The sequence below is a fragment of the Mytilus edulis genome, chromosome 10 (assembly GCF_963676685.1).
Source record: "Mytilus edulis chromosome 10, xbMytEdul2.2, whole genome shotgun sequence".
Classification (NCBI taxonomy): domain Eukaryota; kingdom Metazoa; phylum Mollusca; class Bivalvia; order Mytilida; family Mytilidae; genus Mytilus; species Mytilus edulis.
Window position 1 is genome coordinate 41,479,447 of NC_092353.1, and position 16,184 is coordinate 41,495,630.

General features: G+C 34.0%; 1 protein-coding gene across 1 annotated transcript in view; it reads right to left on the bottom strand.

The window, feature by feature from the left end:
* The window catches only part of LOC139492772 (cysteine sulfinic acid decarboxylase-like), a 36,269-nt gene extending 20,725 nt beyond the window's left edge, over nucleotides 1-15,544 (bottom strand). The window contains exon 1 of the mRNA XM_071280923.1: nucleotides 15,381-15,544. Within this exon, the coding sequence (XP_071137024.1) occupies nucleotides 15,381-15,414 (34 nt within the window). The 5' untranslated portion in view covers nucleotides 15,415-15,544. The remainder of the gene's footprint in view (nucleotides 1-15,380) is intronic.
* Between the last annotated feature and the right edge of the window lie 640 nt (nucleotides 15,545-16,184).

A 16,184-nucleotide genomic window follows, 5' to 3' on the forward strand; every position in this document is an offset into this window, starting at 1 on the left:
GAAAAAAAATGAAAATTTTGATGATCGTAGTACGAGTTGTAGATCGCAGTAAGGTCGTATCACGGTCGTGGTGAGGTCTTCAAGATCTTGATGAGCGTGGCCAACTTTGAACATGTTCAAAACAATCGTGGTGCGGTCGTGGCCAAATAAGGTCGTAGTAGAAGCGTAGTGAGAGCGTACTAAGATCGTAGTAAGATCGCAAAGGTCGCTGTACCATCATAGTGAGAGCGTAGCGAAAGCGTGATTCTATTCGAAGAAACTGCGCTACGATCTCATTGCGACGTTATTACGACCTCACTACGATCATCACGTTCTCACCGCGACCAAACTACGCTTCCACTACGACTATACCACGCTGTTCACGACCATAGTACGATTCTAGCACGCCTTTGCCGTCCTCATCACGCTCTTTTTACGACCTGACTACGTTCATACTACGACCATTATTCTCATTGTCATTTTCCCATAAAATATATTAATTCTCTCCAGGTTTTCTTTGTCTGTATGTAATTGGGACTTCTTGTCCATTTTATCTAACGGCTCAACCATGCTTCTTGTTTTCATATAGATTAGACAGTTTGTTTTCCCGTTTGAATGGTTTTACACTAGTAATTTTTGGGACCTTTAAAATTTATATCTTGCTGTTCAATGTAAGCCAAGGCTCCGTGTTGAAGGCCGTATCTTGGCCTATAATTGTTACTTTTAAAAATTGTTACTTGGATTGAGAGTTGTCTCATTGGCACTCATACCACATCTTCCTATATCTATTGACACATCTGTTTCATATCTGCTATCGTTCACTAAAATATCGTCATTTCAGCTTTATGGACCAGCAATAGGTTGTAATTTAGGTCGGATTGGTCGGTCCGACATCTCTACTTGATCAAGATTCGTTACTATCAGAGCTCCATCTGCCTCTACATCAATCCTAACACCACGCCCACGTGTTCTAGTAGATTTTGGTGGCTTGATTGTATTTTTTTCGAGAAATCTACGTATCAAGGTGGTACCTAACACTTCAGGTAGATAACTCTGTAAAATCAGCAGAACGTTTTAATGACGTAGTGTTCATAAGGGAATATTAAGCTTCTCAATGATCAAAATAAGTGTTTGTCAAACTGTTAGATAACCAGTGTTATTTTTCTGATAAAACGGTTGGTTCAAATTTTTTGAAATTTTTATATTTATGTCAAAGGGTTAAAGTAAATACTTTGTCAAAATTTTAAGAAAATTAAACGAAATTAAAGTGTTACGTACCACCTTAATTAGAAATAGAACTGAAGGAATGATACTGTATTAATATGGAACACGATGTTGACGTTATTGCTGAGAGCGTAGTAAGAACGCGGTTTGAACGTAGTGTAATCGTGGTAAGAACGTGCTATAATCGCAGTAGTAGCGTGGTAAGATCGTGTTGCAATCAGATAACTCGTGGTATGGTCGTCGTGGGAACGTGACGAGCGTAGAGAGATCTTGATAAGCGTAGGAAGGTCGCAGAATAAGCGCGGTGAGAACGTGTTATAATCGTAGCGGGATCGTTGTAGAAGCGTAATGAGGACGTAGTAGCATCGTGAAAGTAACGAAAATTTACATTTTCATGCCGCTCATACCGCGACCTCACCACGATTTGAATTTAATTTAGATCGCGGTGAGCGTGGTGCGATCGTGGTCTAGTGGGACTGGGGCTTAACTTAGACAAAAAAAAAAAAACATAAAAAAACTAACAAAGATCAGAGTCTACTGTCTTGGGACAGGCGCAAAAATACGGCGGAGCTAAACATGCTTTGTTAGATCTCAACCCTCCCGCTATACAATTATATCTAGCTCATGTAGAATAAACAAACACACAACAATATGCACAGAGAAACTCAGTTTAAAAGAAATCCGAGTCCGATGACAAAATAGTAAACAAAAGAAACTACACAAAACGAATATGATTCATAAATTAACAAAGAACTACTAGCAGTAACTGACATGTCAGCTCCAGACCCCAATCAAAAATATCGAAAGAATATATAGATATAAGAAGATGTGCATGGTATGAGTGCCAATGAGGCAACTCTCCATCCAAGTCACAGTGTGTAGAAGGAAACTATTAAAGGTTAAAGTACCCTCTTCAACACGAATCCTTCGCTCACACGAATAGCAAGTTATAAGGATCCTCCAAAATGACTAGTGTAAAACCATTCAAACGGGAAAACCAAAGGTCTAAACTCTATATATAACTAGAGGCTCTGAAGAGCCTGTGTCGCTCACCTTGGTCTATGTGTTTTTGGTGATGGTGATGTGTTCGTAGATCTTACTCTACAAAACATTGTTGATGCTTACAATTATCTCTATCTATAATGAACTTAGCCTAGTAGTTTCAGTGGAAAATATTTTGTAAAAATGTACAAATTTATGAAAATTATTAAAAAATGACTATAAAGGGCAATTACTCCTTAAGGGGTTAATTGACCATTTTCGTCATGTTGACTTATTTGTAGGTCTTACTTTGCTGTACATTATTGATGTTTACAGTTTATCTCTATCTATAATAATATTCAAGAAAATACCAAAAGCTGCAAAATTTTCTTAAAATTACCAATTCAGGGGCAGCAACATAACAACAGGTTGTCTGATTCATCTGAAAATTTCAGGGCAGATAGATAATGACCTAATAAACAATGTTATCCATGTCAGATTTGCTCTTAATGCTTTGATTTCTGAAATATAAACCAAAATCTTCATTTTACTCCTATGTTCTATTTTTATCCATGGCGACCATCTTGGTTAGTTGGCAAGGTCACCGGACACATTTGTTATACCAGATATCCCAATGATGATGGTGGCTAAGTTTGGTTGAATTTGGCTCAGTAGTTTCAGAGGAGAAGATTTTTGTAAAAGTTACGACGATGGACGACGGACGCCAAGATATAAGAAAAGCTCACTTGACACTTCAGGCCAGGTGAGCTAAAAAACGAGAAGCGAGAACGACATCAACAAACGACAACTACTTTTTTTTTGTGTGATTTTTTTATTACTAGACCAAATATTTCATGATTTTTTATTATCTAGGACTGTATTTTTGATTAACAATTGATAACCAAGTTTAATAAAAATCATATGTGTGTATAGCAAACATATTAACTTTTGCTTGAAAGACGTCTATTTAATTGTTTTCGACTCGCTCTGCTCGGTTGGAAAAATTGACAAGAATAAAATCCCAAGGTTGAACGCGTTCGTTCAACAATCTTATTAAAATTAATATATATATTATTTTTCTCATACACATAAGTATTACGAAATCAGAGATATACATTTTGATTAGATTAGTTCGTCTAATTTACAAATGTAGTGTTATCTGTAGTAAATTTACTGACTTCTTTAATAAAGAATTTGAATAAGAATGTGTCCATACCACATAAATGCCCGACTCGCACTATCATTTTCCATGTCTAGTGGACCGTGGAATTGAGGGTCAGAACTCTATATTTGGCATTGAAATTAAAAAGATCATATGATATAGAATATGTGTACTGAGTTTCAAAAAAAATATATCTGTACATTAACTTCACTTTCAAGTATAGAGATGTGATTTTTTTTCTGAGACAAGTGCTTGTGACAATCCAAAAGAACTTGCAGTCATTCGATGTTCAGTACTTCAGTACTTTGATTGTTTGAAAACGAGGTAAAAACACCCTGCCACATTCGGTATGTGTTTTTGTTAGACCTTTTTTTTCCTTCTGTTTTGTATCGATCTCATACGTTAAGCCCTTTTCCACTGATTTGTATAGTTTGTTCTTATGCTGTGCTGTAACAAAACTGTCCTGGCTGTTTACAAGCATGTTAAACGCCACAATATATTGTATGTGCCTGCTCCAACTCAGGAGCATGTAGTTCAATGATTTTCGTTTGTTGATGTCTTTTATATGTGTTTTTCGTAATTCATGTTGTTTTAAAATAGCTATATATATAGGCTGTTATTTTTCTCAATTGAACTGTTTCATATTTTTCAATTCATGGACTATTGTAGCCGACAATACCGTATGTTTTTCTCATTGTTGAAGATTATATGGTTGCCTATATATAATTGCTTACATCCACTACATTTGAACTTTGTTGGATAGTCGACTCATTTGTATTAATACCAAATCTCCTTATTAAAAGTTGAGGTGTGTGTGTGTTTCTTTGGAAAATTTTAATGTTTTTCTCCCAGGTCACCCAGTTTGAATAGAATATTTTGACATTTTGCTGTGCTCTTGGATTTGAGTTAAGAGCCAACCAAAGCTCACGACCTGTTGGTGGGTAGTTGGTGACTATATGGTAAGCTCTGGATGTCTTTTTGAGTATTGCATACGGTGATTTGGTGATGTCTTCATGCCATGCATTGTCCCATTACTTTATATAGACAGCTTATCACTCAACCTGATCTATCAAGTAGCTCTCCTCGCCTTTAGTATAGTCAGACGAAAAACAAGATATAAACTGACTTAGCTTGGTATATACATGTTTATTTAATATACTCATATAAATATAAAAAAGAAGATGTGGTATGATTGTCAATGAGACAACACTCCACAAGAGACCAACATAACACAGAAATTATCAACTATAGGTCATCGTACGACCTTCAACAATGAGCAAAGCCCATACCGCATAGTCAGATATAAAAGGCCCCGAAATGACAATGTAAAACAATTCAAACAAGAAAACTAACTTTGTATGCACAAAAATTGAACGAAAAACAAAAATGTAACACATAAACAAACGACAACCACTGAATTACAGGCTCCTGACTTAGGACAGACACATACATTTTGAATGTGGCGGGGTTAAACATGTTAGCGGGATCCCAAATTCAAGTCAAATTGATATTTTAAAACAACATAAAAGTGTAAAAAGTGTAAAAAAAAATTATTTTAATAAATGTTGAAAATATTATTGTGTTTGTGAGTGGAAAACTAATTAAAATTGTAGAAATATTCAAAAGTAGCGTTTTTGTTCTGCGGCTACGTTAACGGAACATCAATCAAGTAATCGATCTTCATGACTATGGCTTCAATATTTAATGGTATAAAATATCATATTCTGCTTGTCGTAGACTCAAAAAGACTTCAAGTTCAGTGGCGGATGCAGAAATTTTCATAAGTGGGGGCCCACTGACTGACTTAAGAGGGGGCCCGCTCCAGTCACGCTTCAGTGATTCCCTATATAAGCAACCAATTTTTTTCCCAAAAAGGGGGGCCCGGGCCCCCTGGGCCCCCCTAAATCCGCCCCTGAAGTTGGAATAGATCTACGAAGACTAAAGAACGTTCATGTGTGGTTTAGCAATTGTACATGCCCACGAAACCGACGTCCAGATATTGTTCGGAAGATGTTTTGAGAAGTTCCGATGCGACCGGACAAGTAAAATTAAACTGTTACAGTATATTACAGAACACAAAACTGGCTATCTTTGCTGTAAATACAAGTTAAAAACCTGACATGGTTTACATTAAAGCTAAAAATCCCAATCCCACGGCATCAAATAATTAAAAAAAAAACATATGACCTTTAACATTGCAGGTCTAAACTAGCATTGGGCCGTGTCCAGGTCCGAAATAGAAAATAAAGAGATGTGGAGTAAATGTACACGGGACAAAATCGCACACAATATATAGCAAAAATACAAATTATTAATGAACAGGGCTTTTATGCCTGTTCTTCATCTTGAAAGTAGCTGGAGGGTCTTCAACGAGGAACTAGACCATTGATCCTCATTATACAAAAGTAACATAGGTTAGTGCATCGGACTATACAAAAACATAAGTTCCTGGTTCGATCCCCGTTCCGGTGAGAAAATTTCCAATCCACTATTAATAAATATGTTTAAACTAACAATCACTGGTATTAAAGAGATAATCGTAACTGCAATTACGATTATCCCAATATGGCGACGGTAGATATAGGTAAAATCTTTACACTCATTTTTCTTAATTGTAGCATGTTTTTGTCAATAGTTACTCAGCTGCAAGGTTTATCTATACCATTTCATCATATTTGAATCGTAACGGTGCACTGGAATTGTCTAAGCGCTTTGAAAATAGCCGTTGAAAAATTCGGGATGATAATCGTAACTCGGAAAAAAGATAATCGTAATTATGGTATTTAAAAATAAAAACGATAATCGTAACTGGAAACTGTTTTATTGATATTGACACTAAAAACGTATATCTGATAGCATATTATGGAATTATGGCGATGAATTATTTACGAAACGTCCCAACATCTTATGACATTTCTTTTTATGCATATATAATTAATTGTTCTTATGAAAACAGCTACATACTAGTATATTATAAAATTGGAAGTATGAACAAGCTTCAAGAAATTTGGAAATGGGAAAACACGAACTTTGTTAATATACAGAAATTTATTAAACTAGGTATGCTACAAAATATGTGAATGAGCGATGGAAATTATGATACATGACAATAATTGTCAGGCGACACGCATGTGTCACCTTACATCAGATTTCTGATTAAGACAGTAAACAAAAAATAATTTATCCTGAAGTAAATAGTAAATATAGTTAATATTGTTTAAATTATTTTATTGTAGGTGGTTATATGTGCTATTTCTGCCCCCGGGAAGCCACTGCTGATTTAATTCTAGAACATACCCTATTATGCCATAACGAAGTAGGAAAGACATTTAGTATTCGTCAAAAACCGTTTGACGAGAAATTATTGGCTACAGTTTTCATGTCACTTCGATCATTTTTCATGGATGATATCACAACTTAAAAGTTATGATGAACAAGGGATAACTTTGAAAAGTGTTTTACAGTGTCATTTCTTTTATAGCTGACTATGCGGTATGGGCTTTGTTCATTGTTGAAGACCGTACGGTGACCTATATTTGTTAATTTCTGAGTCATGTTGGTCTCTTGTGGAAAGTTGTCTCATTGGCAAACATACCACATCTTTTTATTCATATTAGCTACTTCATGACTGTCACTGAAATTTCAGTATCTCAGATATAAACTATAAACAACACAAATTCAATTTTGAATTATGATAATATGACATCCTTAAAACATTTAATGCTATATAAGACTAGAGAATGTTTGGCCCTAAATGGGATTCTTTGTGTATTATGAAATTAAGTAACGTGGAGTTCATTGACAAACATGGATTTGTGTTCTTTTATAGTTTGGCCAAAAGCCCGAAAATCAAAAAATGAAATTGATGTAGCTTTAAATTTTCTTACAAGAAATACTTATTCAAAGAATGACTGCAAAGATGAGAATAAAATAACGCATATTCCGCAAAATTAGAAACAAACTTATTAAAGATTCATAAATATTCGGTATATGAAAAGTATGCTGCATACATATGCATGGAAGATATTGTAGAGAAAAATATTGAAGGTACTAAACAAGGAACATTTTTGTATTTGCATATTTGCCATATAATTAGTACTTTTCTATTAAATGAAAACATAAATTAGCCTTTCCTAATTTTCATGCATTTTTCTGAAGCACAAAATATTTGTTTTAAAATCTATAAAAATCTTTGTAATTAAACCAGTTCCGACTGTGATAATCTACATGTTTGGCCCTTTGATGTAATTTATCAATATACATATTTGTGTTTTTTTTCGTCTGTCAAATGCTTCGTAAGACTATAGGAAGGCTAATAAAAACAAAAAATAAAAGTAACAATAAACAAAAGTAACAATAAACAAAAGTAACAAAAAACAAAAGTGACAATAAACAATAGTAACAATAAACTGGTAACTATTCTAGATCCTTTACCATCCACACTGTTTAAAGAAACGTCCTAAAATACATGGGAATTTGATCAAAACATTTGAATTTAATTTTTAAAATCATATATCAGTATAAAATAGAAAAAAGTGAATCCAAAGGAAAAATATGGACGGCTGAATTTATTGATAAGAACTAAATCATCAGCGTATAACAGATATGATATATCATTATCATTTAACTTGGGTGGTTCACATGTTGAGTCAAAAATAGATGGTAAATCATTAATATATAAAGAAAATAATGTAGGGCTTAAAATACACCCTTGTTTTACCCCAACTGAGGAATTTAAAAAATCAGTGATACCTTCCGAGATCTTTACCAATTACAAAACCTCTTTATACATATCTTTCATTATACTAAAAAAAGGGACCATCTATGTTGTAATAAGACAATTTGTAAAAGAGGGCATCTCTATTAATAGTATAAAATGCCTTCCTTAAATCAATGAAACAGGCATATATCTTTTTTGACATATGAAAATGTGGTATACGTGACTTTCATTTTGAGCAATGAATTGAAAGGATTGCACTTATGGAATATGGGATATAGCTAATCCATCCTTTTTCTCATCAATTAGAGATATATAGGTAAATTTATCCTAGATATTAACCTGTAAGTTTCTTCATTTATTTTTATATGCGTTAATGTCATCGTTTAACTGGGCATTTACATTTTTAACACACAAAATACCATTGAAATGCTGAAAGACACATTTATTATGTTTCAGTTACTATTATCATATAAAGAAAATTACGATTATCAAAGAAGAAAAATACCATAGAGTTACGATTATCATCCCGAATTTTTCAACGGCTATTTTCACAGCTCTTAGACAATTCCAGTGCACCGTTACGATTCAAATATGATGTAATGGTATAGATAAACCTTGCAGCTGAGTAACTATTGACAAAAACATGCTACATTTAAGAAAAACGAGTGTAAAGATTTTACCTATATCTACCGTCGCCATATTGGGATAATCGTAATTGCAGTTACTATTATCTCTTTAATACCAGTGACAATAGCCACACACTTGACTTTGTGGATTACATTATTTTGTTCATCATCCTACATATGTCTTTTGATATTGTTCATACATAGGTAAATACTAAAAGTCTTACACTGTATCTATATATTTTGCTCCGAGACCAGAACATAATAAAATAGATAAATTAAAACTTGCGCTTTAGATGAAGAAAGGGTGTGAAAGATTTTGTATCATTTTTTTCCAGTTCTTCTGGAGTCCTTGAGCCCTTCACTCGCCAACAATAAATAGTTTGCTTTATTTGTAAAAGAGGCTAGTTACGCTACAATATTATCATCTTAGATTAACCTCTCTAAACTTAAAAGTAAAGATCACTCACCCTTATTATTTAGATTGATAAAGACTTTTGCATCCGTCGACATTATCTTCGATTAAAGTAGTATTGATCTGACAACCGCTGTGCATGTATACTTTAAATAACGACCTTTAAATGAATGACAAATGACAACATTGTCATTTTTTGAATGACAATTAAACTGTGTTGGAAAGATAACATAAATACACTTTCGTTAACACTTTCAATTTTCGATTTTAGTTTTTTGAGAAATCAAAATTGAAAAATGAAAATACCATTGTTTTTCGTTTTTTGTTTGTGAAATCAAAAACGAAAAACGAAAACACTTTTGTTTTTCATTTTAAATTTTTAAGAAATCAAAAACGAAAAATGAAAACACTTTCGTTTTTCATTTTGTTTTTTATGAAATCAAAATGAAAAATGAAAACACTTTCGTTTTTCGTTTTTTGTTTTTGATATTTCAAAACGAAAAACGAATGGACGCAGATATACACGGACCCATCTTCCAGTATCAAGGAGAAAACTCTGGTACGATACACAGTACACATTACATGTACACTTTGAAATTCTATAAGTAAGTGACATCGGTACATGTAGTTTATCTCATTGATTCTATTTACCTACTTGTCCAGTGAAAATGAGAAATAGCAATATATATAAAATACAAATCTAATACTCTCCAGAATCATTCTAACTTTATTGATTGATTGTTTGATGTTTAACGTCAAGTGGCAAATATTTCATGACAGATTAGAGCAAATTAACAATAAGTACTATATGTACATTTTTGTTGTAGGTCCTGTAATATAGGCTGTCGGGATACGGTCTGAGAATTTATACTGCTACTGGAAAATGAGGGTAAATTTGATAAGGACTGTAATATTGTTTTGCAACAGGCCACACGCGGACTATTTTAGAGTTGTTGCTAGGTTTTTAACGGGCAGACAACGTGGCACTCTCTAAACGAAGCCCCAGATTTAGAGGGTTTCTTATCGTCGAGTTGCAAGTTGCGAGTTAAGAAAGTCGAGTTGCGAGTTAAGCAAGTCGAGTTTCGAGTTACAAATGTCGAGTTGCGAGTTACAAAAGTCGAGTTGCGAGTTACGAAAGTCGAGTTGCGAGTTACAAAAGTCGAGTTGCGAGTTACGAAAGTCGAGTTGCGAGTTACGAAAGTCGAGTTGCGAGTTACGAAAGTCGAGTTGCGAGTTACGAAAGTCGAGTTGCGAGTTAGGAAAGTCGAGTTGCGAGTTACGAAAGTCGAGTTGCGAGTTACAAAAGTCGAGTTGCGAGTTACGAAAGTCGAGTTGCGAGTTACGAAAGTCGAGTTGCGAGTTAGGAAAGTCGAGTTGCGAGTTACGAAAGTCGAGTTGCGAGTTACAAAAGTCGAGTTGCGAGTTACGAAAGTCGAGTTGCGAGTTAGGAAAGTCGAGTTGCGAGTTAGGAAAGTCGAGTTGCGAGTTACGAAAGTCGAGTTGCGAGTTACAAAAGTCGAGTTGCGAGTTAAGAAAGTCGAGTTGCGAGTTAAGAAAGTCGAGTTGCGAGTTACAAAAGTCGAGATGCGAGTTACAAAAGTCGAGTTGCGAGTTAAGAAAGTCGAGTTGCGAGTTAAAAAAATATTGTTTACACCGAATTTTCAGGTTTGATTCACATTTGATAAACAAAACATGCATGCACCTGAACTTAGTTATTCCCGTGATTGTGGGATTTGAAACAGTTTATGTGATACTTATTTATTAGAGTCTAATATAAGTTAAGTTCTGGAAGCATTTAAAAAAAAACAATGTATCCTTAATGGACGAGATTGATCTTATTTAATTCAATGCGTTTACACTACAACAACAAAAAAACCGATCTGACCATAAATTACCTTTCGTAAACAAATAATCCTAAAAATAGAATAGTAAAGGAAATTCTGCATCTCGCGCAAACTATAACACATTGCAAAATCATTGAGAAAATAGTTTGCTCATTGGAATTTCGTATGGACTTATTAATCATTATTTTGGATCGTACATCACAAGTCATTAAACAAAGATATGTGTGTAAACTATATATCTATCGCTAAATAACGAACGGCCAATGCGTTTGAAGATGAGGATTTGCAGCAAACAAATAGAACTTATTGATTTAGAAGATAATAAAAAAAATAGCCGAATCTATGTTTACTTTTCGTATTCCATCCATCATTTTTAAACACGCCGAACATGCACAGATTTATTTTCATATCTGAATATATATTAACATTCACCTGACAAAAGCGATCGATCTAAACATTTAAACCTTGAAAAAAGATCGATTCAAATAAGATTAATCTTTTTAAAACTACATCGATATATATATAGACTTTTTAAATCCGATTGAAGATCGATATTTTCCGTTTTCATTATTACATCCATCGTTTTGAAAAACGTGTGTTTTTGCCGCCAAACATAGGTAGTAATTTCCATGCAATCGTGACAGATATGTATAATAAAAGTGAATTATGTGCGAAAATAGATAATGTGCTTACTTCTAATTTGTATTCCCAAATTGAAGTAAACGAAGGGGATATTTTGAATCCCAACCTTTTTAAGATTTTTATAAAAGAATTTAACCGGATGCATTAAATGAAACCCTAGATGCTGTTGATATAAATGACCGCAAAATTGAGTGCCTCATGTATGCAGAGGATCTTGTTATTTTTTGTTTAGTTCCAAAGCAAGTCTTTCAAACACGAGTGTTTAGAGGTCACTCTATCTAAAACCAAAGTTAATATGTTTAACAAACCTGGAAAAATTTTAAAAGAATATTTGTATTGCGAAAAAGATATAATAGAATGTGTTTACAATTATAAGTATCTAGGTTTAAAATGTATATTGACTTTTTAAGAATGGAAAGGGAGAGACAAAAAATCACTATAAGCAATATTCAAATTGCGAACTTCATCATCTTACAATCCAAGTAATTTTACTCTATAACATATATATATAGTGCAGGCGATTTGGTGTCACGATATCACAGTAGCATGGGTTCGAATCCCGGCGAGGGAAGAACCAAAAATTTGCGAAAGCAAATTTACAGATCTAACATTGTTGGGTTGATGTTTAATTTAATTAAGTTTAAAATAACTTATAATTGACAATATCAAACATGTGAACACGTCTATATAACTCAAGTTTAAACCTAAGTGACTCAGTTTAATAAGTTACCCAATACTTTCAGAGGCGGATTTAGGAGGGGGCGGGGCCAGGGGCCCCCTTTTTGGGAAAAAAAAGTGTTGGCTTATATAGGGAATCACTGAAGCGTGACTGGAGCGGGCCCCCTCTTAGGTCAGTCAGTGGGCCCCCACTTATGAAATTTCTGGATCTGCCACTGACTTTAAAAAAATACGTATGAAATCACGATGTAGCAATAATCATTTTATACTTTCCAATTGAATCTTACCTGTAAATGGCGCAAATATAGTTTTTACAATAGTATCTTTGACAGCTACATTTATAAAATAAAGAATAAAAATGGGGAATGAGTCAAAAAGACAGCAACCAAATCAAAATATACAATTCAACCAAAGGTCATTAGGTCTACAAATTAACACAGCTAAAAATCACACACCTAGAGGGAGCCCTGAGCAGGCCCAAAACACAATATAGATAGATAAAGAATGTAGACGCCATTCTATGCTGCTAAATATAAAGATGAACCAAAATTAAAATGTATACAAGAGCAACAAAGGCTAAAGGTTCCTGAAATTGGTCAGACACAAAAAAGCGTCGTGTTTAAACTGGTTTTATTCACGCCCATCATATCCCCTTCATTTCTAGCCAATGCATAAGACATATATAATTTTAACATCCTCAATTTTGAGTGTCACTGACAAACAATAAATTTTGCGGTCCCTAACGAATATTGCCCGGCTCCGCAGCTGCCCCAAAAAGCCCACTTTAAACGAAATCTGCAGAAGTTTTTTTTTTTACATATATGAAATATAGTTTAGTTGCTATGTCCCTTTACGTTTAATACGACGGTGCTATGTATGAAATTTAAAAATAATTAAAATGCAAGCCATCTGCTGTATTTCAAAAGGCTATCTGCTTCTTCAGAAAATACTAAACGTAGTGATTATCTAGTCCATTTTATTTTTACAAGAGACTCAGATAGAGTCCAAACCACAAAAATAATCAACAACACTATATACAATTCTATAAGAAATCATCATTCCGAAATGTTATCAGTTACACCAAAAAATTGAAATATTTTAGTTTCCACATTTTTACACAATTCGACTTTTGTAACTCGCAACTCGACTTTCTTAACTCGCAACTCGATTTTCTTAACTCGCAACTCAACTTTTGTAACTCGCAACTCGACTTTCGTAACTCGCAACTCGACTTTCGTAACTCGCAACTCGACTTTTGTAACTCGCAACTCGACTTTTGTAACTCGCAACTCGACTTTCGTAACTCGCAACTCGACTTTCTTAACTCGCAACTCGACTTTTGTAACTCGCAACTCGACTTTTGTAACTCGCAACTCGACTTTCGTAACTCGCAACTCGACTTTCGTAACTCGCAACTCGACTTTCTTAACTCGCAACTCGACTTTTGTAACTCGCAACTCGACTTTTGTAACTCGCAACTCGACTTTTGTAACTCGCAACTCGACTTTTGTAACTCGCAACTCGACTTTCGTAACTCGCAACTCGACTTTTGTAACTCGCAACTCGACTTTCTTAACTTGCAACTCGATTTTCTTAACTCGCAACTCGATACTCGACAACAAGTGAATCTCCCAGATTTAGCATCCCCGTTCTGACGGGACGTGGCAGCGTACTTGTACATCAAATCAAACGTCCAACATTGGCAAGGGATTTATTGCTGTTTGGATGAAGACTTGTTTGTTGTTGTCATATTTCTATACCCCATTCACCACTGGGGGCTTATTAATAACTATAAAAAATAAAATGTTACATCACCAAACAAAAATTTAACAAAGAAGTTTTGTTTTATTAAAGTTTCATCTGGTATTCTACGTACTACTATAAATTTCTTAATTTCTGATAGAAAATAATATTAAAGGTTTCTGAATTGTACTTGTTTAAACATTACTGTAGTGCACATACGAGTTCCAGGCCTGGATTTTTATTTATTTGAAAAAAAAATTAATGCGTACATGGTACATGAAATTCCTGTCCTTGCATGATGTAAACCAATGGACCTTGATATTACTATTTCTCATTGTAATGTCAATTGCTTCACGCCATTTGGGTAATGCACTTTCGTGTGAATGCTCAGATGATTATATGATATACAACTGTTAATCGCATGATGAAGCCGTCATAATACTTCACACGCTATATAGGTTAGTCACTTAGCATATAACTTGAAAATTTAACTGATTGAACTGTTTAAATAAAATCTGTGGTAAAGCTGCATATTAAATATTATAATATCATCCGTGTCGATCAACAAAATGTTTAAAATTTCTATAATATTAGCACTAATTTATTCTGTGTTCAATTTTGCGGTGATTACTAACTTTCTACTGTGATCTTTATCACGTTTTATGTGTCTAGCATCAGTATTTAACAAACTATTTAGAAAAATAAAACCCCATCTCTATTATTTTTAATTGGGCTACAGAGTGTGAGTAAATGTCTGCTAGAATATATTTGTGGAGCAACCATTTAACTTCAAAGGGGGAAAGGGGGGTTTATAGGTTTTTCTAAGGCAAAAAAAAAAAAAATATTTATCTAGTTTTTCGACGCTATCAAAAAACTATTTTTTTTCTAAATTTATCACTATAAGGTATGAGAAAAATATGGATTCAGAATATTCTTTAAGAACTAATTGACCAGAATATTTTTATAATCAAATTGGGGATCATAATATATTTTTTTCAAAAAAAATCCCAGTCTTCAGAACTCTTCAACTTCGTACTTAATATACCCTTTTATTTTTTTTAATTCGAGCGTTACTGATAAGTTATTTTAAAAACGAAAAGCGCGACTGGCGTAAATCTCCCTGGTAGCACGCCCCTAGTTGTGCAAAACAGAAATAATAAAAATAACGCAACTAAAGGTATGAAAAAGCGTGTGCCCTATGTCCGGAGAGTTTTCCATGAATGCTCAAGCCAAATTTCAAACTTCTTATTTCAAGTTGATACCACGTTAATAATTTTATAATGATTTCAAACAGAATTTCCAATACAATTATCAAAGATGTAGGTAAAACAATTCTTAAAAATAATGGTTATATTTCATTTAATCTTACCTTTGAGGCAGTTGCTGTTGTCGGATTCGGCCATTACACATTCATAAATTTACCGTAACGAATTGTAAACATCGACTAAATTCACTTTAAATGCATTTTTTATACCAAATGCAACACTGCAGTCTGTATCATAAACACATATGAATTCGGAGGAAATAGAGCATGACAAATTGTTCAGCCGAGTGAACACTGTATAATACAAATTGAATCCTGCTTGTACCATTGACTTTAACCTACATTTTCTGTTTGCATCTTCACCACCAAATATATATTCGTTCATATAAGAAAATTGATATGAATATTAGGGGAAATGATATAATGACAATAGTGATCCGAACTATCAATGGGAGCTCAAAGGACGAGGATGTAACTTGTTTTGGTACTTGTACGAGCGTCACTGATAAGTCTTTTGTAGACGAACGCGCATCTGGCGTACACACTTTCAGTCCTTGTATCTATGACGAGTTCATGTACAAAAACAAAAACACATTAGGTTACGGTATATCATTCAACAATATGCAAAGGTCCTACCGTATAGTAAGCTATGTAAGCCCCTGCCATGACAACATACAAATTAACTGAAAATGAAAACAACTGACTTATTTATGTACGATACAAAAAATAAAAACAAATATGACAGACAACAACCAAACAATTATTGAACTACAGCCTCTTGACTTAGGAAAGGTACATATACAATAAGCAGGTCTGGAGTTAAAGACGGCGACCTTAAATACATAATGATTCGCTTACTTTCACCCAATCTAATTAAAAACCGATCTCTCATCGCTCCTGTTTCTGATA